Below are 25,890 nucleotides of genomic sequence, written 5' to 3'. Positions count from 1 at the left end.
CCCAGTCAGCCATGTCCCACAGCCAGGCCCCACAGTCAGACCCCAGTCAGCCATGTCCCACAGCCAGACCCCAGTCAGCCATGTCCCACAGCCAGACCCCAGTCAGCCATGTCCCACAGCCAGGCCCCAGTCAGCCATGTCCCACAGCCAGGCCCCACAGCCAGACCCCAGTCAGCCATGTCCCACATCCAGACCCCAGTCAGCCATGTCCCACAGCCAGGCCCCACAGCCAGACCCCAGTCAGCCATGTCCCACAGCCAGGCCCCAGTCAGCCATGTCCCACAGCCAGGCCCCACAGTCAGACCCCAGTCAGCCATGTCCCACAGCCAGACCCCAGTCAGCCATGTCCCACAGCCAGACCCCAGTCAGCCATGTCCCACATCCAGGCCCCAGTCAGCCATGTCCCACAGCCAGGCCCCACAGCCAGACCCCAGTCAGCCATGTCCCACAGCCAGGCCCCAGTCAGCCATGTCCCACAGCCAGGCCCCACAGCCAGACCCCAGTCAGCCATGTCCCACAGCCAGACCCCAGTCAGCCATGTCCCACAGCCATGTCCCACAGCCAGACCCCAGTCAGCCATGTCCCACAGCCAGGCCCCAGTCAGCCATGTCCCACAGCCAGGCCCCACAGCCAGACCCCAGTCAGCCATGTCCCACATCCAGACCCCAGTCAGCCATGTCCCACAGCCAGGCCCCACAGCCAGACCCCAGTCAGCCATGTCCCACAGCCAGGCCCCAGTCAGCCATGTCCCACAGCCAGGCCCCACAGCCAGACCCCAGTCAGCCATGTCCCACATCCAGACCCCAGTCAGCCATGTCCCACAGCCATGTCCCACAGCCAGACCCCAGTCAGCCATGTCCCACAGCCATGTCCCACAGTCAGACCCCAGTCAGCCATGTCCCACAGCCAGGCCCCAGTCAGCCATGTCCCACAGCCAGGCCCCACAGCCAGACCCCAGTCAGCCATGTCCCACATCCAGACCCCAGTCAGCCATGTCCCACAGCCATGTCCCACAGTCAGACCCCAGTCAGCCATGTCCCACAGCCAGGCCCCAGTCAGCCATGTCCCACAGCCAGGCCCCACAGCCAGACCCCAGTCAGCCATGTCCCACAGCCAGGCCCCACAGCCAGACCCCAGTCAGCCATGTCCCACATCCAGACCCCAGTCAGCCATGTCCCACAGCCATGTCCCACATCCAGACCCCAGTCAGCCATGTCCCACAGCCATGTCCCACAGCCAGACCCCAGTCAGCCATGTCCCACAGCCAGGCCCCAGTCAGCCATGTCCCACATCCAGACCCCAGTCAGCCATGTCCCACAGCCAGGCCCCACAGCCAGACCCCAGTCAGCCAGGCCCCAGAGCCAGGCCCCATGAGCCAATCCAGAAGCTGTCGGGATTCACAGGTGGTTTGGGGCCAGCTCTGGGGACAGAGAGGGCCACCCTCTCCAGAGAGTGCCCTGGCAGTGGTGGGGAGGTACCCCTCCAGGTGCCCAGGGCCGCGTGAGAAGCCTGTTCTGAAGCACAGAGCTTGGGCTGTGGGTGCCCTGTCCAGCTCCCAGCCCTCCCCACGGCCACAATAGGGCACCCCCAGCCCAGGAAAGGCCTCCCTGAGGCCGGGGTCTCCCCGCTGTGTCCTGCCACCGGCTGGCGGCTCCTGCACAGAGGCAGAACACTGGTATCTGCTTCTGAGGAGCTCCCATCCCTTCAGGGAAGTTAGTTAATCAAACTTCCACAGTGGGCAAGTGGCACCGTGCTGCCCGCAGGGGCTGAGGTCTCCCCACCCCGCCAGGCCGACCCCGCCTTCCACACAGCAGCTGTGGGCCATAAACCCCACTGGAGCAGATCTGCCTCCAGGAGATGATGAGCCAAGCCTGGGGAAATTAACACCCTGGTGACATAAAAGACGCGCAGCTGGCTAATTGGGCCTGCGCTGGTGGCTTCAGCTCGGGAGCCTGCTGTGGGAGCCGAGCACGGGGCTGCTATTTCAAGGTTCCCCGGGAGGCGGGAGAAGGACCCGGACACCCCGGGAAGACGGCTCATGGCAATTGGCTGGTGGGGCTGCGGGCTGCAGGGATGAGGGGCTGACGGCCTGGAGGGGCTGAGGGCAGAGGGGTGAGGGCAGAGGGGCTGAGGGAGTGAGGGCTGAGGGGCTGAGGGAGTGAGGGCTGAGGGGCTGAGGGGCTGAGGGAGTGAGGGCTGAGGGAGTGAGGGCTGAGGGCAGAGGGGCTGAGGGAGTGAGGGCTGAGGGGCTGAGGGGCTGAGGGAGTGAGGGCAGAGGGGCTGAGGGGCTGAGGGAGTGAGGGCTGAGGGGCTGAGGGGCTGAGGGAGTGAGGGCAGAGGGGCTGAGGGAGTGAGGGCTGAGGGGCTGAGGGAGTGAGGGCTGAGGGGCTGAGGGGCTGAGGGAGTGAGGGCAGAGGGGCTGAGGGGCTGAGGGAGTGAGGGCTGAGGGGCTGAGGGAGTGAGGGCTGAGGGGCTGAGGGAGTGAGGGCTGAGGGAGTGAGGGCAGAGGGCTGAGGGAGTGAGGGCTGAGGGGCTGAGGGAGTGAGGGCAGAGGGCTGAGGGAGTGAGGGCTGAGGGGCTGAGGGGCTGAGGGAGTGAGGGCTGAGGGCAGAGGGGCTGAGGGAGTGAGGGCTGAGGGGCTGAGGGAGTGAGGGCAGAGGGGCTGAGGGGCTGAGGGAGTGAGGGCTGAGGGGCTGGGGGGCTGAGGGAGTGAGGGCTGAGGGGCTGGGGGGCTGAGGGAGTGAGGGAGTGAGGGCTGAGGGGCTGAGGGAGTGAGGGCAGAGGGCTGAGGGAGTGAGGGCTGAGGGGCTGAGGGGCTGAGGGAGTGAGGGCTGAGGGGTTGGGGGCTGAGGGAGTGAGGGCTGAGGGGCTGGGGGGCTGAGGGAGTGAGGGCTGAGGGGCTGGGGGGCTGAGGGAGTGAGGGCTGAGGGGCTGAGGGAGTGAGGGCTGAGGGGCTGAGGGAGTGAGGGCTGAGGGGCTGAGGGAGTGAGGGCTGAGGGCAGAGGGGCTGAGGGAGTGAGGGCTGAGGGCAGAGGGGCTGAGGGAGTGAGGGCTGAGGGCAGAGGGGCTGAGGGAGTGAGGCCTGAGGGGCTGGGGGGCTGAGGGAGTGAGGGCTGAGGGGCTGAGGGGCTGAGGGAGTGAGGGCAGAGGGCTGAGGGAGTGAGGGCAGAGGGCTGAGGGGCTGAGGGAGTGAGGGCTGAGGGGTTGGGGGGCTGAGGGAGTGAGGGCAGAGGGCTGAGGGAGTGAGGGCAGAGGGGCTGAGGAGTGAGGGCTGAGGGCTGAGGGCTGAGGGGCTGAGGGAGTGAGGGCTGAGGGGCTGGGGGCTGAGGGAATGAGGGCTGAGGGGCTGAGGGAATGAGGGCTGAGGGGCTGAGGGCAGAGGGCTGGGGGGCTGAGGGGCTGAGGAGGTGAGGGCTGGGGGGCTGAGGGGCTGGGGGCTGAGGGGCTGGGGGCTGAGGGAGTGAGGGCTGAGGGGCTGAGGGGCTGAGGAGATGAGGGCAGAGGGGCTGAGGGAGTGAGGGCTGAGGGGCTGAGGGGCTGAGGGAGTGAGGCCTGAGGGGCTGGGCGGCTGAGGGAGTGAGGGCTGAGGGGCTGAGGGAGTGAGGGCTGAGGGGCTGAGGGAGTGAGGGCTGAGGGGCTGAGGGAGTGAGGGCTGAGGGGCTGAGGGAGTGAGGGCTGAGGGGCTGAGGGAGTGAGGGCTGAGGGGCTGAGGGAGTGAGGGCTGAGGGGCTGAGGCCTGAGGGGCTGGGGGGCTGAGGGAGTGAGGGCTGAGGGGCTGAGGGAGTGAGGGCTGAGGGGCTGAGGGAGTGAGGGCTGAGGGCTGAGGGCTGAGGGAGTGAGGGCTGAGGGCTGAGGGGCTGAGGGAGTGAGGGCTGAGGGGCTGGGGGCTGAGGGAATGAGGGCTGAGGGGCTGAGGGAGTGAGGCCCGAGGGGCTGGGGGCTGAGGGAGTGAGGGCTGAGGGAGTGAGGCCCGAGGGGCTGGGGGGCTGAGGGAGTGAGGGCTGAGGGGCTGAGGGGCTGAGGGAGTGAGGGCAGAGAGCTGAGGGGCTGGGGGCTGAGGGAGTGAGGGCTGAGGGGCTGAGGGCTGAGGGGCTGAGGGCCTGGAGGCGCTGGGGGCTGAGGGCTGGGGTCCCCGGGCACCACAGGGAAGCCGGCGTGGAGCAGACAGGAGCAGGAGCTGCGAGGACGTGCTGCCGGGGAGCCCGGGACCAGGAGGAGCCCAGGGCCCAGCCAGTGTCCCCTACAGTGGCGCTCCTGCCAGGCGGGACGGGGCTTACCATAGGCTGCCGCACCTCCACCTTGATGATGTCCTCGTAGATGTCGTCACCTTCATCCTCCCGCGGGACACAGTCGTAGATGTCCTCACCCAGGTCATGCTCACTGCACGGGAGGAAGTGGGTGAGCGGGGAGGCAGGGTCCAGCCACCCTGGCCCAGGAGCCCTGGAAGTCCACCTGCCTTGGCCACAGGCTGGTCCACAGTGGGGGCTTCCATGAGTTTAAGGGGGTGGCAGAGAGGTCACCATCCGCCATCTGCCTTGGTAGCAGAGGACCCTGGCGACGAGGCCCCAGCGTCTCGAGCCTGCAGACACGCCCCGGAGGCCCTGAGACGCCTGCCTCCCAGAAGCCCCCAGTGCTGGGTGCTGCCCCATGACTACAGCCCCCTCCCCAGGCCCAGCCGTGACCTGTGGCTCAGCCTGAGGTCCCCACTGTCCTTGAGGCCCGGGGTGAAGGCCCAGGGCACAGTGCCCAGGAGGGCCATTCTCCACACCCGGGTGAGGAAGGTGCACTGGAGGAACATGGAGTTTGGGATGCCCCTTCCCAAGCCTGCCCCTGGGGGACTGGCCCCCACCCCGGCTCCTGCTGCAGAAAGCCTGCGTCTGCCCAGGACTGTGGTTCCCGTCTCCTCCGAGTGGGCCCTCTGCCTGCAGGACCTAGGTCACAGTCCCCAAAAGCCCAGCAGTGCCTCGAGCAGCCTTTCTAGTTATCTGTTCAGTGTGGATGAGTCCTCCGCCCGGCCCATGGCTGCCCTGAACCTCCACACCAGAGCTGCACCAGGGCTCAGCAACAGCCGGTCATTCCCACGGACCCCTGGAGGGGTCACTGTGCCCTGGGGATGGGGAGCCGCCCCCAGCCCAGGCTGGCCAGGGTCTTGGGCTCTGCTGGGTCCTTCCTCAGGGGAGGCTGGGCTTGGAGGCTAGCACTGCTTAGCTCTGGACAAAGATGCATCTCTGAGGCCGGCTTTCCTGGCTCAGAGCAGGGCCCTGGATTCCAGAGGCAGGGACTGGGGACACTCCCCGCAGGTCCTCCCAGCACGCAGCGGGGAGAGCAGTGGAGCAGAGCAAGGATGACCGCAGCAGCAAGGTACCCCTGGCCAAGCAGGCCTCTGAGCCCCTCAGGCCTGGCTGCTGAATCTACTCAGGGGGTCAGGGTCATCACTCAAGACCTGCGTGGGAGAGGGAGCAAGGGAAGGCCTCAGCAGCCAGGGGTCTCCCAGGGCCCTTGGCCCCTCCCCACATGCAGCATCTGGGCAGAAGCCCCAGGACTGTCCTCCAGGGGAGGCCAAGAGTCAGTCCAGTGCAGGGTGCAGGTCTTGGTGAGGCCTTCTCAGTCCCCGGAGGGAAGGAGGAGGTGCAGCAGCTGCTGGGTGCTCCGGCTTTGGCACCAGCACGGGTGAGGCAGCTGGGAACCTGGCATGGCTGGATCCGGACTGTCCCCGGCAGCTCCTGTGCTGAAGGCTTGGTCAGGGCTGGCTGGATCTGAGGGCTCTGACCCTGGACTCATCCGATGTACAGTCATCCACGGGGGCTGGAGGGCCTGCTGCAGGTGGCAGCTTGGGGGAAGCAGGTCACTTCCTGCTGGGCCATCCTCTCCCCAGCCCCTGGCCCTCTGCTCCCTGGCTGCCATGAGCTGGGCAGCTCCCTCCGCTGTGCCCTTCTGCCAAGATGTCTCAGCCCTGGACCAGCTGACCCAGGCCTGACCTCTGAACCCTGAGCCAGGGGAAGCCGCCTCTCTTCAGTTGCTCAGGTCAGGCACAGAGGCTGCAGTGGGGAAAGCTGACTCCACAGGGCCTAGCTTTACACGAAGAGCTTCCAGCCTCCTTCAAGTCCCTTCTGGGTGCCAGGGCCACTGTCTGCCCAGAGAACTGCATTGTGGCCATTCTGCACCCTGAACCCACACGGAGCTGAGACAGCAAGGAGGCAGGGCCAGGCTCGGCCAGGTTCCCCCGCCTGACCGGGGCTCCCCAGGCAGTACACGAGAGTGCGCGCACACACACACACACACACACACGCACACACATGTACACACGCATATACACACAGCACATGGAGACACATGCCCACATGCAGATACACACATACATACACTCGCACATGCATACAGGCACAGATGCGCACACACACACGTACATGCACACACAGTGGGGGGTGAGCATTGTGACCGTCTTGCTAACCCAACTCAAAGCTTCCCCGAGACAAGTCTGACAATCCACTGGGAAACTGTCACTCGCAATGACACAGATCTCCTCCCCGCCTCTCTGATTCCGTCCCCGAGGATGATGCAGCCTGGCTACCCTGGGAACATAGGCGAGGCGCTGCATGGCCCTTCCCAGCAGGGACTGGACATCCACATTTCTGTCATGCAACAGAGTAATTCTGGTGGCTAAGCCACCGGGCAGAACCCTGACCGTGCAGAACCCAGGTGAGACAGAGAAGCGTCCAGGCTGCTAAATGAACCAGACAGCCCATCACAGACTGGCCACACAGACACGTCAGCTCTGCTCCAACGGCGGGCCCAGGCAAACAGAAGCACGTGGACAGGGGTTTTGACTATTAAATATTCTATAAGCTGATGAAACAGATAAAAATGACTGGAAGTTGGCCAAGGACAGGGCCTTGAGTGGTGACCACACAGCTGCAGGGCCCCCTCCCGCCCTACAGTGAGGGGCATCCTAACCAATTCCAGGCCCAGCCCCACCCAGCTCGGACTCTGATCAACAAGAAACGGTGCAGCTCCCACCACACTCCACCAGAGCCTGCTCCCAGGGGGTGAGCGCTGTCCAGGAGCCCTGGGCCAGGCTGGGCAGACGGGCGAGCGGGCATGGTGCCCTGTGCCCAGGCAACGCTGTGGGGGCTACAGCCCTGCTCCACCCACTGCTCCCCTGAAGCCCAGCATGTCTGCCGAGCACAGGAGGAGGTATGGCCTCCTGGTGGCCCAACAAGGGCAGGTGGGGACCACTCCTGCAAAGGCTTCCATCCAGGGTGGGCAGGTGGGGCCTAGGAAAGGTGCCACAGGCAGAGTCCCCTCAGCGTCCCTGCCTGGCTGAGCCCCTCCTTCCAGGTGCACAGTCACACCAGCCAGCCGCCCGCATGTCCCCCGCACCCTGGGGAATGCACATATGTACCATCTTCAAAAATGGAAACGCACCCCCAGCTGAGGCCCCCCTCCAGGAGACAGTGTGCAGCTCACAGGCGGCTCCCCAGCCCCTTTTGGCCAGCTCCCTGCCACTGGCTCCTGGCCGGTCCTCACTAGATACTCTTCATCTGGTGGAGGGCACAGGGACACCGGGAACACCTGCCCTCCCGTCTGGCTTCTCTGCCTGCACACGTGGATTGGAGACCCCACCACACACGCAGCTCCCTGTACCAGCAGCTGTCCCTTCACGCTGCTGAATGCCAGTCCATTGTGGGAGGCACCATCTGAGAACCAGTCGCCTCTTAGACATTCAGGCTGCTTCCAGGTCTTGGTTGTGGTGGACAGAAGAGGCCATATGAGCATTCAACTCCCGTGCGCGTGTGCCCAAATGCTCCAGTTCCACGGGAACAGCCTTCCCTCCACAGTGGAGCTGCTGGCCAACGGGCAGGTGCATCTCCAACTTCACAAGCAGCTACCAAGGTTCTTCCAAGGTGGCTGCAGCATTTACATCCACACAAGCAGTGTGTGCAACTTCCAGTCACTCCACATCCTCTTCAGCTCACGCTGTTGTCAGTCTTTTTAATTTTAGTCACTAGCACAGATACCAGTGAAATACTGCTGTGGTTGTGTTTTGCATTTTTCCAGTGACTAGTGATGCTGAAGATTTTTCCATGTACTTATTACACATCATCCTTTGGGAAAGGATTGTGTCCATTTCAAGAATTTTGTTCATTTCTGAAAATACATTCTTTTTTTTCAGGAGCTTTTTATATATTGTGGATCAAGTGCTTTGTCATGTGTGTTTTATAATCCCACCACCACCACCAGTCTCTGCCTTGGCTATTCATTTCCTTCATGTGTCTTGATAAGCATTCGTTGTTAATTTAATGAAGACAAATTTATCAATTTGTTCTTCTGTTCTGTGTCCCACCTAAAAACTCCTGTGTCTTGCTGAGAACTCTTTGCTTTCTTCCAAGTCATTGAAGATTTTTCTCCTGCATTTCTACTGGGACCTGTCTAGTTTGGGTAGGTACATCCAGGATTCAGGTCTAGACTTTGCAGGTGGGGCCTAGGAAAGTTGCAACGGGTAGAGTCCCCTCTAGTGCTGCTGCCTGGCTGAGCCACCTGCATGTCCCCCACACTCTGGGAAATGCACATTTCCCAGAGGTGGGTGTTCACTGTTTCCCACAAAAATATCCAAGTGTTCCAGAATAATTAACCAAAGACTCTGTTGTCCCCACTGGGATGCTTAGATAGAAAAACAAGGGGCCATGCGCCGGTCTAGTCCAAGCTCCGTTCCGTCCATCCACTCTCTGGCCTGCTGCAGACACCGCTGTGCTCCCCTTCAGTCCATGGACAGTCTTGCAAGCAGTGGAGGGGATCCTCCAGCCTGTCCTTTAACAAGACCACGTGCTATTCCAAATGATCATGGAGCCATCTGCTTCTGGGGAGCCCTGGGGATCATGATGTGTTAACGACACCACCTCCAACCCATGAACACAGTACAGACGTTCACTTATGTAGGTCTTCCATTTCTCTCAGCAATAGTTTACAGTTTTACCATTTTCAAAACCCACGAAGTTTTGGCTAATTTTAATGGTTCTCCTGGCCTCCCTCACCCCCATCCTCTCCTTCCCTACCCCCACCCTTCCCTTCTCCGACGATTCCCATCACACACGCTGGGCTGCTTGAAACCGTCTGCCGTGTCTGAGGCTCCATGTGTCGTCCCCTCTCCCGTCTGTTGTATAAAGTCTGTGGCTCCCAAGGAACCATCTTCAAGGTCCACGGCTTCTTGCTTTGCCACCTGTGACCTCCATCAAGCTGATCTGGCGACTGCTCACTTCAGACCTGGGTTTCAGTTTGGGGATTTCCACTTGGCCCTTTTCGGTCGTCTGGTCCTCTGCAGTGGCTCCCTGCGTCTGTCACGCACTTCCCTCCAAAGTCCCTGGCCATAACCTGCTATGACAGTTCACTTTCTGTACCAGTTGTCCGGGCTGTGGGGACAGTGCTTCTGGGTGTGTCTGCGAGAGCGATTATGGACACCAACAACTGGACTGGTAGACGGAGGCAGGAGGAAGACCTGCCCTCACACACGTGGTGGCTGTCACCCGGTCCACTGATGGGGATCCACCCAGGCAGAACACAGTGGTGGGAGACGGCAGAGTAGCTCCATTGCTGGAGGGGGACACACAGCTTCTCCTGACATGGGACATCAGAACTTCTGATTCTCAGGACTTTGACTTCTGGATTCACCCTGCAACGTCCGCCCCCCCACAGGTTCTCAGGTCTTTGGCCTGGGTGTCACATCCCTGGCCCCGCGTCCTCAGGCCCCGAGGCTCTCAATGACTCTGCCAGCAACATTCCCGGAGCCGCAGCTTGCAGGCGCGCACTGTGGGACTTTCTGGCCTCCACAATTACATACGCAGAGCCCCATGACAAACCCCTCTGACACACCTCTGCGTGTCCTATTGGCTCCAGTCCCCTGCAGACCCCTGACTGCGCAGCTGCCGATGGAAACAGCTGGGTCCTCCGGCGCTGGCTCCCACGGCCGGTTCCTTCCTGAGCCCAGCTCACGTCCTCCTGCTTCTCTGCAAGCTGGTGCCTTTCACACTGGACATTATGAACAGGTCGTTGTGGGGACTCCGGATCCTGAGGTTCCCGTTTCTTCCAATGAGAGCTCAGTTGGACTCAAACCTCAAACTGACCTCCCACCGTGGGTGGGGCTGGAGTGCTGCCGCTTGCGTTCCCTGGCCCTGGGGTCGTCCTGGGCAGCGGGGGCTGAAGAGGGCATGGCCAAGGGTGCAGGTGGGTCTTACATGCAGACTTAGGGGCTGCTGCTGCCTGTGGACCCTGCCTTCCAGCCCACCCCTCGGCAGCTCTGCCAGCCCCAAGTCCTGTCCTGAGGTTGGGGTTTAGATACGCAGTGTCCCCCACGGCCCCTGTGCTGTAGGCCTGGCCCAGCCTGTGGCCCTGCTGGAGGTGGTGGAATCTTGGGGGACAGAGCCCAGTGGGAGGAAGTTAGGTCACAGGGTGTGCCCTGAAGGGGGTGTCGGGACCCAACCTTCTTCTCTACTGCCCAGACACATGAGGTGAGCAGCCTTCTTTCTGCTCGTGGGCTCCTGCCAGGGTGTGCTGTGTGCCACAGAGCCAAGGCATGGGGACAGGGACACTGGGAACACCCAGGGTGGTCATCCCAACACCACACAGAAGGGACACGGGGCCTCCACAATCACATACGCAGAGCCCAGGGTGGCCACCCAACAAGCTCACTGCTGCACCCCGAGGATGCCAGAAGGAGCTCTGGTTCCTGCCGGACCTGGTCCCCACTGCCCCCTTGTCTCAGAGTCCCACACAGGACTGACCAGAGCTGACCATCAGTGTGTGCTGCCCGCAGCCAGGAGGAAGCCGGCCCCAGGGTCTCTTCCAAGTGACAGAAGCCTCAGGATGTACCCCCTCCCTCAACCAAGCAGTGAGTGACGGGGCTGCCAAGAGCCAGCAGGGTCCTCCCAGATCCCTCCCAGATCCCCTGACCACAGTTCAACTAAGGTCAGTGGACACTGAGAAAGACAGGTCTGTGCGGTTTCCTGGAAATGTGCGGCCTCACCACACGCGTGCTCCAGATGACAGGATGGGCCGGGAATGGCCAGGAGAGTGCTCAGCTGCAACCACAAGATGAGCCCAGCAGCTGGATGGGGTGAACCCACACCGCCCTGAGGCTATGCTCGCCAGGCTCCTACGGTCCCAGAGCAGCGTGGACAAAGGCCCTGCGACCCCCACAGGCTGGGGTGGAGAATGACAGGCAGCAGCGGGGCTGGGTCCTGGTGGCAAGATGGCCCTCAGGTAGGGACAAGGCCGAGGAGCTGTCCTGCTGTGTTCCAGGTGGGGCGCAGGCGCTGGCTAATGGTGGCCCTGACCCTCTACCATTCTTGCTCCTTAGCAAGGGCGTCACCTGTGGGTCACTTCACCATCCTGGGCACGGCAGAGGGAGCTGGCAGAGCTCGGCTAGGGGCTCCACGTGGAGGTTGGCTGGGGGTCTGGGGTCTCCTGGGAGGGCAGAGCAGCGACAGGGAGGAGCTTGGCCCCGTTTTTCATGAGACAGCAGCTTGAAGAGAGTCCAGCTAAGACCTGACAGAAGGAGCCCACCCCCTGGCCCCTGCACACAGTCCCACAGGGAGCAGGAGGCCAGGCTGAAGCCTCCCTGCTGGACCCGCCCAGCCCACGCCCCGAGACCCTGCAGAGCCCGCGGGCCTCTGAATCCCAGGGTGCACCTCCATCACACTCCGCCTGGCCTTCTGGGCAGCCCGTTTTGGTGGCAGTCAGAGGGGGTGGGGCTCCCCTGGAGCCGGAGGAGCTGGCGGGTCTGCGTCCCCTCCAGACCAGGAGGTGGGGACTTCACGCTCGCTCTAGGTTTCTGCCATCCGGCAAATCCAAGCCACCTCCCAGCCCACGGGTGTCTAGCTCGGTAACTCTGGGCAGGAAGACTGGACCTCGGCTTCCCCAGCTGCCAAGGGCGTCAGAAGAGGATCAGCCACAATGCGAATGACCAGCCAAGCACACAGTGGGTGCTCAATAAACGCACCTTCCTTCACTGAGACGATATTTGGCACAGGCCTGTGCTCAGTGAGCAGTGTTAAGAGCAGCAGTTTTCAAATGCAGACGCTGGGGGTTGGGGGCCCAGGAACCCGGCCCATCTGGTCACCACCCAGCTGTGGCCTTGCCTGCTGTAAGGGGCTGCCCTTCCTCATCTAGTTGCCTGAGAACACCAGAGCACAGATGTAAGGGAGTGACCGTGGGCCACAGCAGGAAAGCGGCCACTCAGAGGCAGAGGGACCGCTGCCCCCCGACCCACCCCCAGTCTCCTCGCTGTCTCTCCCCCTGGTCTCTCCCCCGTGGCTTCCTGCCGTCAGCTGCACTGACAGATGCTAAATCCCCACAATTATTTCTGTCTCTGAAACAGCCTGAAATCTTCCAGGAGGGGCCCCGAGCACGGGCTGTGGCCTGAGATTGCAAACTCCTGCCTCCGGCCCGAGATCCTAGGCCCGGCTGGAGCCTCGCCTGCTGTCAGAAGGCAGCTGCCCAGAGAGGGCTGGCCCCCCGCCCAGGAAAACCAAGGACAAGCGCGCACACCCTGCCTGTGCCTCGCGCCTCAGGTTTGAGGACAAGAAGCATCACCAGGACAGGTGCCGGTGGTCAGCGCCTGGTTACTAGGAAACCAAACGGGGGCTTCCTGACCTGCTGCATGCTGACAGCAGCCTGTCTCCAGGAGCCGGGGTGGGGGGGCAGCAGAGAAGCCCCGTGGACTGGACGGTCTGCACTGGGGGCAGACAGATGGACGAGGGCTTCTTTACATGCCACCTGCCCTCGGCAGCCCGACCACTCCCTGGGAGGTGGGGAAACCAGGCCCAGGCGGGGGCAGCTCAATCGCCCAGGTGGCACAGCTCAGCTGGACAGGACACCAGGGTCCCCGAGGAAGCTATTCCAAGGGCCGTGCACACACCACACCTCCCTCCTCTGGGAATTCCCTCTAAGCAGGTATAAATTTAGACCACCATCTAAAAACACCCAGGAACCAAGAAGAATGCAAGGGTGTCCCAGGAACTGGGCCCAGGGGACATCGTGGCCACCACAGCAGAGGGCTCAGGGTTTCAGTTCCTCCTTTGTCCCATGAAGCACGCTGTGCTACCTCCAGAAAGTCACTTCCCTTCTCTGAGCCTTCATTTCCTCAACTACAACTGGGGGCCAGATCACCTGTTGTGAGGCACTCGGGGCCTTCGGTGTAAGAATCGTGAATGTTGGCAGCACCCTGCCAGCACCCTTGCCACTCCCCTTGCTACCAGGCCCAGGTCGAGTAGTCTGCCCTGTGTGTTCCTCCCATCAGAGGCCATCCTGGTGTGCTGGGAACCTCCTGGGCAGGTGCCCGTCATCCACTGGCAGGCCTGGGGACGGCCTCTGGAGCAGGCAGGCTGGGTGCCGTAGGATGGAGGAGTGTGGCGGTCCTACAACAGGCCACTCAGGGCCCAGTGTGCCACGTCCCTTCTCAGCCACAATCCCAGGTGCCCCCCGTGTGCCGCCTCAGTGTTGAATGGGGGGAGGCGCCAAGGCCGAGGCTTTGTCCTCCTGGGGCTTCCAGGGTCCAGGGGCGAGGCGGGGCCTCATTAGAAAGCAGAGAAATGTCCCTCGGGCCACAGCCAGCTGCTCCCTGCTCCCTGCAGGGGACTTTAGAACCCCTCCAGGCAGCCCCCAGCCCTGCAGAGATGGCAGGAATGAGGAGAGGACCGCCGTGACCTCCCCTGACAGCCCCTAACGAGGCATTCAAAGTGGAAGTCCATGGAGACCGGCCGGCCAGCCGCTGCCACTGACTCTGAGGGCGAGCCAGACAGGGCTGACAGCGGGCTCACTTGCACCTGAGGGCACTCCCCCAGAGGGCCTGGACCAGCGGCCTCCCTGTGGTGCCTGGCGGGAGCAGGGTTTCAAGGTCACGGAAGCCCCAGATCCACAGAGGCCCACCGTGGTCCTGCTGCACCGAGGGGTCCAGGAGACTCCTGAGGGCAGGACAGGGTGCAGAGAGCAGGGCTGTCAGTCCCACCAGCAGTGGCCAATGGCTCCGAGGACCACAGAGGGTCAGAAGCACTAGTGGGTTTGTTGACAGCACAGGCAGAGATGGAAAGCCCCTGCCTCTCCTGCCTGCATCCCCTCTCGACATCAGGCAAGTGGACCAAGCCAGCAGCTGGGGCTGGGCTGTGCACATGGGTTACCCTGGGCCAGGACCACTGGCCTCCACTACTGAGTAACAGACTCCCAGGACCTCAGCCCATCATGTGCCATGACCAGCCGGGCAGCGGGAGGGCGGCTTCTCTAAATTACACCCAGGCAGATCCTGCACCCCTTCAAAAGGCACTCCAACACACACCTCCTCCAGGAAGCCTCCCACCGCAGGTCTGTGAGGTGTGTGGCCAGTGGACACTGCCTGACTGACCCACGTGAGAGGTGGAAGCCCTTTGGGGGTGAGGAACACAGGGATAACTGACGAGCACAGGCCCCAGGTCTGTGATGGGTGCTGACCTGTGCCCAGCTCTGAGCTCCTGGGGCTGGCAGGAGTGGTCAGGCAAGGGCCTTCTGGGTTGGACAGGCCTGGGTTCAAACTGCAGCTCTCCCTCATTGGCTGTGTGACCCCGGGCAGGGGTCTTCCCCCCTCGGAGCCCCACCTCCTTCCCGGGCAGTGGAAAGGTTCTGGGCCCTCTGCGCTGAACCAAGGTGGTAAGGTGAGAAACGTCTGGCAAGGCGGGCTCCATGGACACTGGCTCTTGGGTTCCATTTGGCCAGTCTCCATGACACAGGCCCTCCATTGTGTTCAGGAAACTGGGTGCCACCAAAGAAGGCCCAGCTCGGGGGGCACACACGCTCCAAGTATACTGTACTAAGGCATGGGGCGGGGGAGACCCTGCTGGCAGACACTGCTGGAGGTCAGCTGTAGGTGCCCTGGTCAAGGCCCTTCTGCCCCTGGCCATCACCTGTCCAGGCCAGGCCCTCAGGCATGAGACCACTGCCTCCCTGTCTTCACAGTGCTGTGGCCCTGTGTCCTGCCTGCACCCTGGGCTCCTCTCCAGCCCACTCCTGCCCTGGTCAGCAGGGGACCTGGCCAGGGTCCACACCCCCAACTCAGGAGAGCCTGGCCTCCGGCCTCCTCTTACTGGTGGGCAACAGGCATTCCTCCCAGGAACAGGGGCAGGGGCTGTCAACAAGGCTGGAGTGTGGTCCGTCCATAAGGGCTATTTCCCTGGAGCGTCTTTCCAAACCCACCCCCTCTGGAAGAGGTGACCGTGAGATGCCCCCCAGGGCCTCTCTCCTGCCTGAGCCTGGTGGCACTGGGGGCACCCCGCATGTACACAGGCCTCCCCCAGTGCAAGTGAGCCCTTGTGGGCTGGGGAGGCGGCTCCAGCAAGCTCTGTGTTGCGGTGGGCAGAGTGCGGGCTGCGGGCAGGGTGGGGAGGGCTCCCGCCTGGCCAGGGTCCCTGCAGGGGCGTTCTCCACCGTCTTTCCCGCTGACCAAGGGCTCTGCACAGAGTGGCTGAGGGAGGCCCTGGAGCCAGGGTCAGGAGAAGGCGCAGGTCCCCTGCCCTCCTGCAGCCCCAGCCCACCTGGGTGCCCCAACCCCACCAGGGTCGGGGGTCCCTAGACCTCCTCCGCACCAGAAACGCCACTTCTGCACCTTAGGAAATTCTCCCAACAACGCTGACATGACACACTGAAAGCCACCGAGTCCTTCAGGATGCAGTAAAGTGTGCAGGTCCAGACCACACCCGAGTGTGAAACCACTTCTACTCCAAGGACCGTGGGGTCAGAGCTGAGCCAGCAGGTCCCGGGGATAAGCCTGTGCTCTCAGAGGGATGAGTGGGTCCCTGGAGCATGTGGCAGGTCCAGGTGTCAATCTCTTGTCCTGTGGCAGCAGGCCAAGCAACACCCTGCAATGTCGCCACCCTCGAGGGGCAGCACCTGGCCCAGATCCTGCAATAGGGAAGCGGGCTGTGACCCACCCAGCGGCACCTGGCCAGCCCCAGGCAGAACTGCCTGGCAGGCCATCACAGGGCCAGAGGCAGGAAGCTGCGAGCTCCTGGCCACCTGGTCTGATGTTGCACAAGACACCTGCCCAACTCCAGGCTCCAAACCGCTCAGGCCCACACCTGAAAGCTACCCTCGCAGAGCCCGGGAAGACCCCGCCTGCACAGAGGCCCAAGAGCCCCATGAAGAGGCACCGGAGAGGAGGGGCAGAGGCTGAGGGAGGACCTCCGTCCCCAGAGCCGAGAGGCCGGTCACAGTCAGGGTACTCACACCAGGCAGAGGGGCAGGGGCAGCCATCAGGGTGCCCCACCCAGCCACCCTGCGCAGCTAGACGTTGGACACTCACCAGCATGCCACTGGGGGCAGGCTCCCTGCCGTGCCAGCCACCTGTCCCCACCCCACCACACAGGATAAAGCAGGCAGCTACCCCAATGGGCTGAACTTCACCCAGAGTGACCCCCAGGCACTCCTCAGACCCAGAGGGTCAGCGTCCTTGCAGCCTGTCCACACCCCCGTGGGCACCAGGTCCTGCCCTGCCTTCTGTGGCTGCTGCTCCTGCTGCAAGGCTGTCCCTGCTCTTTGGAACATTCCTGCCGGTTCTGAGACCCTCTGTCCACTCTCCTGAGAGGACTTCAGGCTGGTGACCCCAGCCCCTTGCTGTTCCCGCAATACCATCCCAGGCAGGCCTGTCGGCCTTCCGTGGAGACCTGCCTGCAGGTGTGGCAGCCAGGATCCAGGGCAGGCCTGAGAAGTGGGACCAGCCACAATGCAGATGCATGGTACTGACCAAGCCACCGGAAAGCGGGCTCCTCCAGGCACGGTGCGTGGCACAGCCATGTGAGCAGCACTACTCAGTGTTGACCTCTCCAGCCAGCCGCTCTCACCACCTGATCATACACCTCGGCCGTCTCAAGAGCCAGCTCAGGGTACTTGGGAAAGCCACCTCAGTCCCTGGCTCTCAGAAGGAGACTGTGGATCAGGGACTGGCACTGCCTGTCCAGATGGCCAAGAGCCCTGCTGGTGTCCAGTTCACAGGACAGTGAGTGGGATGGAACTGGCCAGGCGCAAACCTTCAGATTAGGGACTTGGTGTATCGAGGAGAGAAGGTGTCTGTGCTGACGAGCGTCCCAAGGCTGGGTTCAGCTGGGGCCACTCTGCTTCTGTCAGCAAACAGAACAGCCCTACAGTGAGTTCCACGGCCTCTGCTGCCGTGTGGCTCCTAGGAAGTCCTCAGTCGTGTGCGTGGCCTGAGTTGGTCCTCATGGCACAGTGCTGCCACAGCCGCTCAGAAGCTAGACAGTCACCTGCTCCATCAACAGAGCAGGCTGCAGGCCGCGTGGACACTCACGAGCCCGAGAAGCTCTGGGCACCCCACCCCAGACCTGCCCATCTTCTCAGCAGTCCCACAGAGCAGGGCCTGACTCCTGTGTCACACAGGAGAAGACCAAGGCTTCAGGAAGACCACATGAGCAGGAATAGGAGAGCTGAGGCTAAGGTGGACAACAGACCCTCCCAGGACCAGCCAGGAGCCACCTCAGGAGGGTGGACAGAGATCTTACTGTGACTGGGGCACACCTTCCAACTGGCCCTGCATAGGGGTTGTGCAAGCCTCCTAAGGGTGGGTTTGGAGTGGGCCCCACGTGGAGACCCAGAGCCCCGTGCCAGGAGGCAGAGGTGGCCTGTACTGCCCCATCATTCCCACCACCCTCCCCAAAACCACCCAAGTGGACAGAGGAGTCTCCGGGGGTAGATCCCTGTCGTATGTTTCATGTTCCAGCTCCTGCTCCCAGGCCGACTGACGCACCTAGTAACCAGGTGACAACTGAACGAAAGCAGGTGACAGTCCCTCACTGGTCTCCTAGGCCACATGGGGTGCCAGGAGAGTCAGTGTGTGACGTCCCCCATGGCCGCAGCGTCTGGGGTCCGGGTGGCTGGAGGGTCCTGTGGACAGGCACAGTGCCCAGTGTTGCTGACATGGCTGTTCTGCCCCAAAGCCCCTGGCTCCCTCCCACCAACCAGGAGCTTCGATTAGGCCACGCCCACCTCCCCACCTCCACACTCCACAGGTAACAAACAGCACAGCGGTTTGTATAATGGCTAAATGTCAACGCTAAGTCCACAGAGACAGGATGCTAGGAAATCCTGCTTTTCAGTGAACGGAGAAGAAAAAAATAATATGAAAAATTTATTAAACACAAGCCACTGGGACCGAGCTGCAAGTTAAAGATCAGACTCATCCCTTCCCTGTGACTCACGGCTCAGTCTGTCATAGCCACGGTCATAAGGATTAAAGCGCACTCTGAGTGTCACAGGGTGTCCCTGGACGGGGCAAGCCTTGCATCCCTGACTTGCATGAGCAGTTCCATCCTGCTTCAGGTCAAGGGCACAGTCGCCACCAGGAAGGGCAGAGAAAGGGGGCAGTGGGCACCGGGGCCTGTGGACAGATTGCACTCGCTGCAGCCTTGAAGCCAGAGGTGGGCTACAGGCCGCAAGGCAGGGGCTGGCTGGCCGGGGCGGAGGGGCAGGTCTGGCCACCTTGGTGTGACAGTTTCGGGGAGCGCGCCCTGTTCAACACGAGAAAGAGCCAGCATTTATGGAGCCCTGCTGCATTTGAGGCCCTGTGCTGGGGATTCACCTGCCTGAGGCTCCTACCTAAGAGACAATAGATGCCAAGACTCGGCTCTCCAAGGCCCACAGGTCCCTGTCCTCCAGGGCCCTCATCTGTGCAACCACTGAGGGATGTTTCTGGGAGCTGCCGACCCCCCGCTCGGACTGGAGACAGGAGACACAGCAAATCAGAGCTTGCCCTCAGCATGGCCGGGGCGCCCAGGCCTGTCTGGTGGAGAGGTCAGGGCACAGACGGGGTCAAGCTGTGCTTCTGCCACTCACTAGCTGAGAGACATGGACCAGTGGGGGTGTCCCCTCTCTGGGATTGTTTCCTAATCTGCAAAACAGGGACAATGTTTGCACAGATGGAATTGCAGCCTATGTGCCCCAGAGGCTCCAGGCACCCTCCTCTCACCAGAGTCGCCAAGTGGGTGTCGATGTCAGACCACGGGCCTGGGGCCAGTGCCAGGGCCTGGGGTGTGCCTGAAGATGGCCCAGAATCCAACCTCAGGAAACTTCAGACCCACAGGAGACATTTAGACAGCTAATCACTCTGTGACCCCAGGACACCTGGGGCCATCGGGGGTATGCATGCCCTGTGGGCTGTGAGTCCATCCAGGATGGGGCGCACGAGACTTCCAGAGTGGGAAACAGCCAGGCCAAGACTTGGCAGATGAGAAGGTTTCCCAAGGGGGAGAATGCTGGGGAGGGGCCCAACCTGGGCTCAGTAAGAAAGGCAGCCACAGACCAGCAGAGGACAGGTCCCAGGCCCCTGCAGAGTCCCTCCTGCCATGGCAGGCAGCACCCCTCACTCCAGGACCCCCAATCTCTCTAGCCCGCCCAGGGCGGGAGGGATATCTTCACAGAACATTGGGTGGCCTGCGGGCACAACTTGCTGAATCTGGGGTGACAGAGTGCAAACACCACCTGCTATGTGAGGCAAAGAGGCACCAAGTCCCCAGCAGAGCCTCCACCACAGCAGGTGCCCCGAGTGCTGGCTCTTAGTCATGGTAGGAGCCTCCTCGCTAGCCTATGCTGAGGGGAGGAGGAGCAGGTCGGCCCAGGAGGCACGGGCAGTCTCTCCAACACAAGAAAGGTGCCACTGCACTGTGGACAGACGGGGCCACGGCGGCCAGGAAGCCCAGGCCTGGGAGGGCAGTGGGCACAGGGGCCGGGAGCCACCAGTGACAACCCGGGCGGGAGTCCTGCACCTCCCAGCCTCAGTCCCCCTGCAGGACACGGCTCCCGCCTCCTCCACGCCACTGCACTGCCCTGAGCAGCGGGGCTCCCTTCCCTGGGAGCAGCCAGAAGACCTCGACCTGGCCATGGCGCGCCCTGCAGGGATTCCATCCGCCGTCCCTGGGGGGAAGGCCAGGCTTGGGCTGTGTGTGGGAGGAGGAAGGAAATCCCCCAGAGAGAGGGCTGAAGCCAACACGGGCCACCAAGGAACGGGGACACAGCTCCACCGGCCCTGCCCGCCCACCTGGAGACCATGAGCTGCAGACCCCCTGCCCCTGCCCGTGCTCTGAAGGCACCACGCCAGGTGCCCCAGCAAGCCTGGGGCCACAGGAGGCCCACGGCCACCAGCTCCCCGGAGTCCCACAGGAGAAGACCTGGGAGGAGGCCCACTGCACCCCTGCACCAACACCCAGGCCAGACTCTGGACAGGACGGTGGCCTTCTAGAAGGCAGGCTGCGCGAGTTAGGGCCGCCCATCCCTCGGAGCCCCCAGATGGCCACAGCCTGCTCAGGCAGGAGGAACACCACACCAGGCAGGCGGACCACCACACCAGGCAGGCCAGCCCAGGGCCCGCTCCTAGACACCAGGCCTCCCTCCCTGCCCCCTTACTCAGCCAGCTCCTCCAGGCTGCGGTAGACATCATCGTCACTCTCTGCAGTCTCCTCGGAGGGGAAAGGCCTGCGGAAAGAAGGTAAGGATGAGGACACAGCTCTCCCAGGCCCTGTCCCCTGAAAGACCACACTGCGGCCTGGTGCTGCAGACACAGCAACCGCTGGGGTGCTGACGAGGGTGCTGAGGGCGGAGCCCTGGGGTGCGGACGGCCGCCCTCGCTGACCCCCGGCATCCTGCTGCCAGTGGGTGGCTGGGCCAACCCTGTCCCCTTGCTGCCCTCACACTCCTGAAGGTCCTGGAAACTGGGTGTGGGACTTTCTGGGCACCTCATGGTGTGACGCAGGGTGGGCAGGCGGCCAGCCCAGGTCACCCAGGACAGGACACAGAAGGAAGGCCAGGGGTGCTGCCTGCCACCCCTACTCTGCAGAGCCTGAGGATGGTGGCTCTCACCAACACCCTCCCCAGGGCTCCTGGGAGACATCTGCTTAGCCACATCCCATGTCCGGCTGAAAAGGCCACTCCAGGCACCGGCCGCCTGCAGGAGCAAGGGTCCTCACCCAGGGGAGGAGCCACAGCCCTTGGGGCCGGGGTTGAGAACACCAGCCCAGAACGTGCTCTGGCCTACTGACCACTCTGAGCTAAAAGAAACTGAGAACCAGCCGAGGGGGAGAGCTCCCCAGCTCCCCAGGTGAAGTGTGCACTCCCTCGGGGACAGGAACGCCAGCTCGGGAGGAGAGTCCCATCAGCGAGGGGCTGCATGGAGGAGAGCAGCTCGAGGCCCACTGGCCCTCCAGGCCCACCGGCCCCCCACTTCCGAAGCTCAGGGTGGCCTACATGCTCCGTCACCAGGCCCTTCTCTGAGTCCCACATGTTTACAGGACTCCCGTGCACATGCCTGTAACTATTCTTCTTCAGCCTGTGTCAATGTCACCCAGACCAGCCACAGGGCCGAGAAGGGGGAGGGGGAGGCCGCGGCTCCTCCGGGCAACCCCAGGCACCGCCCTGCTCTCAGTCCTCTGCACAAGCTGGGCAGGCCCCACCTCCCACAGCAGCCAGGAATAGGCCACAGGGGACAGCGGGCACAGGCGGAGGCCAGGAAGCGGAGGCCGCAGCTCCTTCAGGACAGGTCAGTCGGCCCCTCTCTGGAGGAGCAGAAATGCCCCTTTAATCAAACCAAACGTCTCTCTGCAGCCCCAGGCACAGCCTCTGAGCTCCCCGGAAAGCTGCTGCCCGGGAACTTGGGAGCCCACGGGAGCTGACCCACCCAGGTACCAGCAGGGACTTCTTCCCAGCCTGGGGTCGAGCTGACATTTGCCCAGCACGGGACTGGCAGGGATGGACAGCACCTCCTGGAGGCCCTGCTGGCAAGGAGAACTGTGCAGGGCCCACTGGGCTGGGGCTGAAGGCTGGGTCCAGCCTGCCTTGTCATAGACCTGCTTGCACCTGGCCTAGGTCTGAGGTCACCAGGACAGATCCGCCAGGCCACTGTCCTTGTCCCCCACCCCGTGGCTTGGTGGCAGTGGGGTCCGGCTTGGCCCCTGCCTGGTAGGCTCCACCTCCCCTGCCCAGCTTCCTCCCTCAGGATGAAGGAAGCACCCAGGGCTTGGTGCCATCAGACCCAGGGCAGAGCCGGCCACCACCATGCCCAGGCCACCCGCAGGAGGCTTCCTGCTGCCTCAGCCCTCTGGCAGCCAGGAAACCCTGTAAGACCCCTTTCTCCCCACGAGGCCCAGACCCCACACAGCGGGGTGGAGGAGCCCGGGATGGAGGAGCCAGGGCTGAGGAGCCAGGGGCTGGTGGCCCGACCGCTACAACAGCACACAGCGACGGCCGCGGAGCACAGGCAAAGCTGGCCAGGCTGGGGCGCAGCAGCGGCCCCAGAGCCAAAGCGCGAGTTCCCCGTCCACCAGCGCAGGCTGTCCCCTTCCTGCCACCCTCGCTGAGAAGACCCTCAGCCCCCAGTCATCACCTCAGCCATTTATACTCTTTTCAGCTTTTTAAAAATTTCTTCCTAATGCATGAAAACAAAGCTGTGTGTGGTTATGGGGGACCACGCTGCGTTCTGCCACACTTTCCACGCGCTTCTCGCCATAATAAGGAAAAATTACCAAAATTCTCGCTTACTGTAGGACGAGTTTTACCTGCACCTGGAGAACCTCAAAACCCACTCCTCTCCTAGGAGCGTGGTGCATGAGGGTGCAGAGAGAGGGACAGGAGCGCTGCGCGGGGTGGCAGGGGAGGGGGGGTGCTCACCTCCCACTGCGCTGCGAGGACTGCATCTGGTTCAAACACCAACAAAGGAGGGTGAGCCAGAGATTTGAGGAGACAGTGCAGCCACTATCCCTGAAGAGCAGGATGGGCGCAGGCAGCCACTCGGAGACCCACTTCTGGAAGCCACCTGCTAAGTGGTCGAAGGAAGCAGCTGGCTCCGTGGGACGGCACAGGCCCTGAGAGGCCCCAGCAGGCATCCCATGCTGCAGCCAGCGGTGGCACCCAGGGCTCCCTCTCCCAGACTCAGCCTTCGAGTGAGACCCGCCTGCCTGGCCAGGTGGGCTGAGCCGGAGGCAGGGAGCACAAGAGAGGCTTCAGGTTAGGTGAGGTTCTCTACCCGCTGTGTGAGCTCAGATTAGACACTTAACTTCTCTGACTGCTTCCCCTGGAAAATGGAGACTGTGGCACCCTCTCTGGAGCTGCCGTGAAGAGGAGCAGGACTGGAAGGATGTTCTGCACCCAGCAAGACCCAGAGCGGAGCTTCCCGTCATCCCAGCCCTGTCCTCGCGGGCCACCTTCCACTGCCCAACAGGGCTCAGGGAGGCCTTCAAACCATGCCGACACAGCGTCTCGTTTCCTGACAGACCGCTCTGCACCCCCTAAGACAAGACTCGAGAGGAATTTCACGTCCGTGGTCTCTGCTCTGCTGGCGATGGTGCAGGCAGGATCCTCCCCTCTCCCTGCTCTCCCCCTTCAGTGTCTGGGCTCAGCCCTCCTGTCCTGTCCTGTCCTTTCCTTGGCCTCCCTACCCCTGAGATAACAGCTGGAGTCAGAAGAAGCCTCAGCCACTTCTCTCCCAGCTCCATTCTTTGGGGCCACAAAGCCCCTTGAGCAGAGCTCCAAATCCAATTAATTCCTGCCACCGCCAAACAAAGGCGGGCCATGGTGGCGGGAAAGATCCCCTGGGGACGGGAGGGCTCGGTGGGGGACAGCTTCAAGACAGGGGGTAGGGGCCCTGCCAGCCTCCCGACAGTCTCCACAGCCCCCCCTGCTCTGCCCGAGCCCGCCCTCCCCACACACCAGGTCCAGCACCCCTCAAGGCTCAATGCAAACCCGCCTCACAGGAAACTGACCACTCTCTCGGCCTAGGTCCACCTCGCTCAGCACTGGGCGCTGGAATGCACAGTGTTGAACCCCCCGAGGGACAGCAGCAGCCCCTCTCCGAGCAGCCCACCACAGGACACCCCCAGGCTTCCTCAGCACCCCCACCCTCTCGAGGGCCTCTCTCCAAAGTCGGCCTCTGCCCCAGCTGCTGTGGCCATGTCTGCACAGGACAATCAGTCTCAGTGCCACCCAGAGGACAAAAACCTGAAGAAAGGACAGCTAAGGACACTTGGGGCCAAACCCAAAGACAGAAGAGAGGGAACAGGACCCCAGTAACTCCACTGCCCCTCCCTCAGGTGTTTACAGAGCACCTCCTCCGCTGACCACAGCTGCTGGTCATGGCTTCAGGGAGCGGGAACAGGGCCGCTCTGGCTGGGGGTCAACACTGAGCTCTGGCCCTGCCCTCAGGACTCCTGCAGCCCTGCTCTGAACAGTGGCCTCTGCCAAATGCCCCACGTGCAGCTGATGGGGAAGGACCCCAGGGCTGGAAGGGTGGCTCTGGGGCTCCTGGACAGAGGGTGGGGAACAGGGCCGGGCCCTCAGCGGGCAGCAGGGCGGTTGGGCTGCTTCCTGGGAAGCCCCAGAGAGCTTGCTGGAAGTCAGATCTGGTTTTTGAACCAAGCTTGGGGGCCAAGGCAAGAACCCCAACACAGTGCCTTCCCCAGAGGTGGGTCCGGTGCCACAGTCGCAGCCGGGGGCTGGTCAGCTTCACGCCCCAGTGTGCCTTGGTGGGGCCAGGGGCCACGAGGGTGGGCTTCCACAGCAAGCACCATCTGCACGTGGTGCCGAGGACATGAAGGACAGCTTGGGCTGCGGGGGCTGCTCACGCCACCTGAGCCCCAAGCCCCCATCTGATCCTCTCATCTCTTCAAAACCAGCCAGGGATCAGCGCTGGGCTCCCTGACCCCATCTGGCAGTGGCCTTCCTGCATTATTAAATCTAATCCTGCGCCCCATGGCCAGGCCTGCTTCCTGGGGATTCCTCCAGCCAGAGCAGGGACCCCCTCTCAGCTCTGAACACACAAACCCACAGGGCAGGTGCACTCTCAGGAGCAGGGCCACGCCCACAGCTCCATCCCACCCACCCTGGACACCAAGCACGGGGAGAAGCTTGCTCCCTGGGGGGTGCCAGCGGGCAGTGCACCTGGCACAAACGCTGGCCAAGCCCATCTGGCCTGGGCTTCCCCGGCTGGGGAACGGGAACAGGTAGTACCCTGTTTAGCCCCCACCCCTGGCCAGCACCCCATGCCCACTGAGCACCCAGCCCCACATCCCATGGTCCCCAGCTCCCAGTCAGCGCTGCAGGTCACCTGGCTGCTTCCCTCGAAATTGCCAAGTGCCCCCCAGCCCGGGGAGCTCCTCTGCCCTACTGGGGTCAGACGAATCCGCTCGGCCCTGGACCCACCACCTCAGGGACTGTTTTCTCCCATGATACATCTGAAAAAGAACATGACCTGAAATAAATACCCTAGTTCCAGAAGGTTCTGAAGCTCTGGGCAGTGCTTGGCTCTGTGGCAGCTGAGCTCCTCCAGGACCCACCGCGGTCTGTTCCGTGGTCGAGGGGCATTTCAGGCGGAAGTCACCAGCCCATGAGAAACCTTGCCACCGCCTCCTGTATCTGGCCTGTTTGGGAGACGTGGCTCCCACAGCCCCACGGGCCATCTCCAAGGGTGTTCACAGCGCACAGCAGAGCAGCCCACAGATGCCCTGTCCTCCCAGTGCCAGCCAAGACCAGGGACGGGGCAGAGCCTGGTTTGCATCCTGGAGGGCGAGACAGCTCATAGCCCAGGAGGATGCCCCATGGGCCCTAGTGTGCCCAGCTCCAGCCCTGGCCCACCTGGAGGGACCAAAGCTCCTGGCCACCTGGGCCCGAGGGGTTTCTTGGGATTAGGGACTGTCAGTGCTGAAGTGGGGACAAGGTGGCCACCCAGACCCGCATGTGGTAGGCAACACTGTCTGAAACCCTGGTGTGACACTGTGGTGGGGCCCTGGCTGGCCCACACTCCCTACCCGGAGTCTAGCCTTGGAATCACGCTGGGGCAGGGGTGGCACCAGGCCACCCCGGGGCTCAGGAATACCTCACCCA

At 62.8% G+C, this 25,890-nt stretch overlaps 1 protein-coding gene across 12 annotated transcripts in view; it reads right to left on the bottom strand.

Moving 5' to 3' along the window:
* Window positions 1-25,890, bottom strand: part of VAV2 (vav guanine nucleotide exchange factor 2) — a 156,014-nt gene that overhangs the window by 34,156 nt on the left and 95,968 nt on the right. For all 12 annotated transcript variants that reach the window (XR_014020391.1, XM_081278992.1, XM_081278995.1 and 9 more), the window contains 2 exons: window positions 20,428-20,496; window positions 4,278-4,380 (listed from right to left, as the gene is read on the bottom strand). Coding sequence is in view for 11 of the 12 variants with exons in the window: in XM_081278992.1 (XP_081135118.1) it covers window positions 4,278-4,380; window positions 20,428-20,496 (172 nt within the window). In the remaining variant the exon portion in view is untranslated. The remainder of the gene's footprint in view (window positions 1-4,277; window positions 4,381-20,427; window positions 20,497-25,890) is intronic.

The sequence above is a fragment of the Spermophilus citellus genome (genome assembly GCF_964194105.1).
Source record: "Spermophilus citellus genome assembly, chromosome: 2".
Taxonomy (NCBI): domain Eukaryota; kingdom Metazoa; phylum Chordata; class Mammalia; order Rodentia; family Sciuridae; genus Spermophilus; species Spermophilus citellus.
The sequence above is the reverse complement of the archived record's forward strand: the minus strand, read 5'-3'. Positions and strand labels throughout refer to the sequence as shown.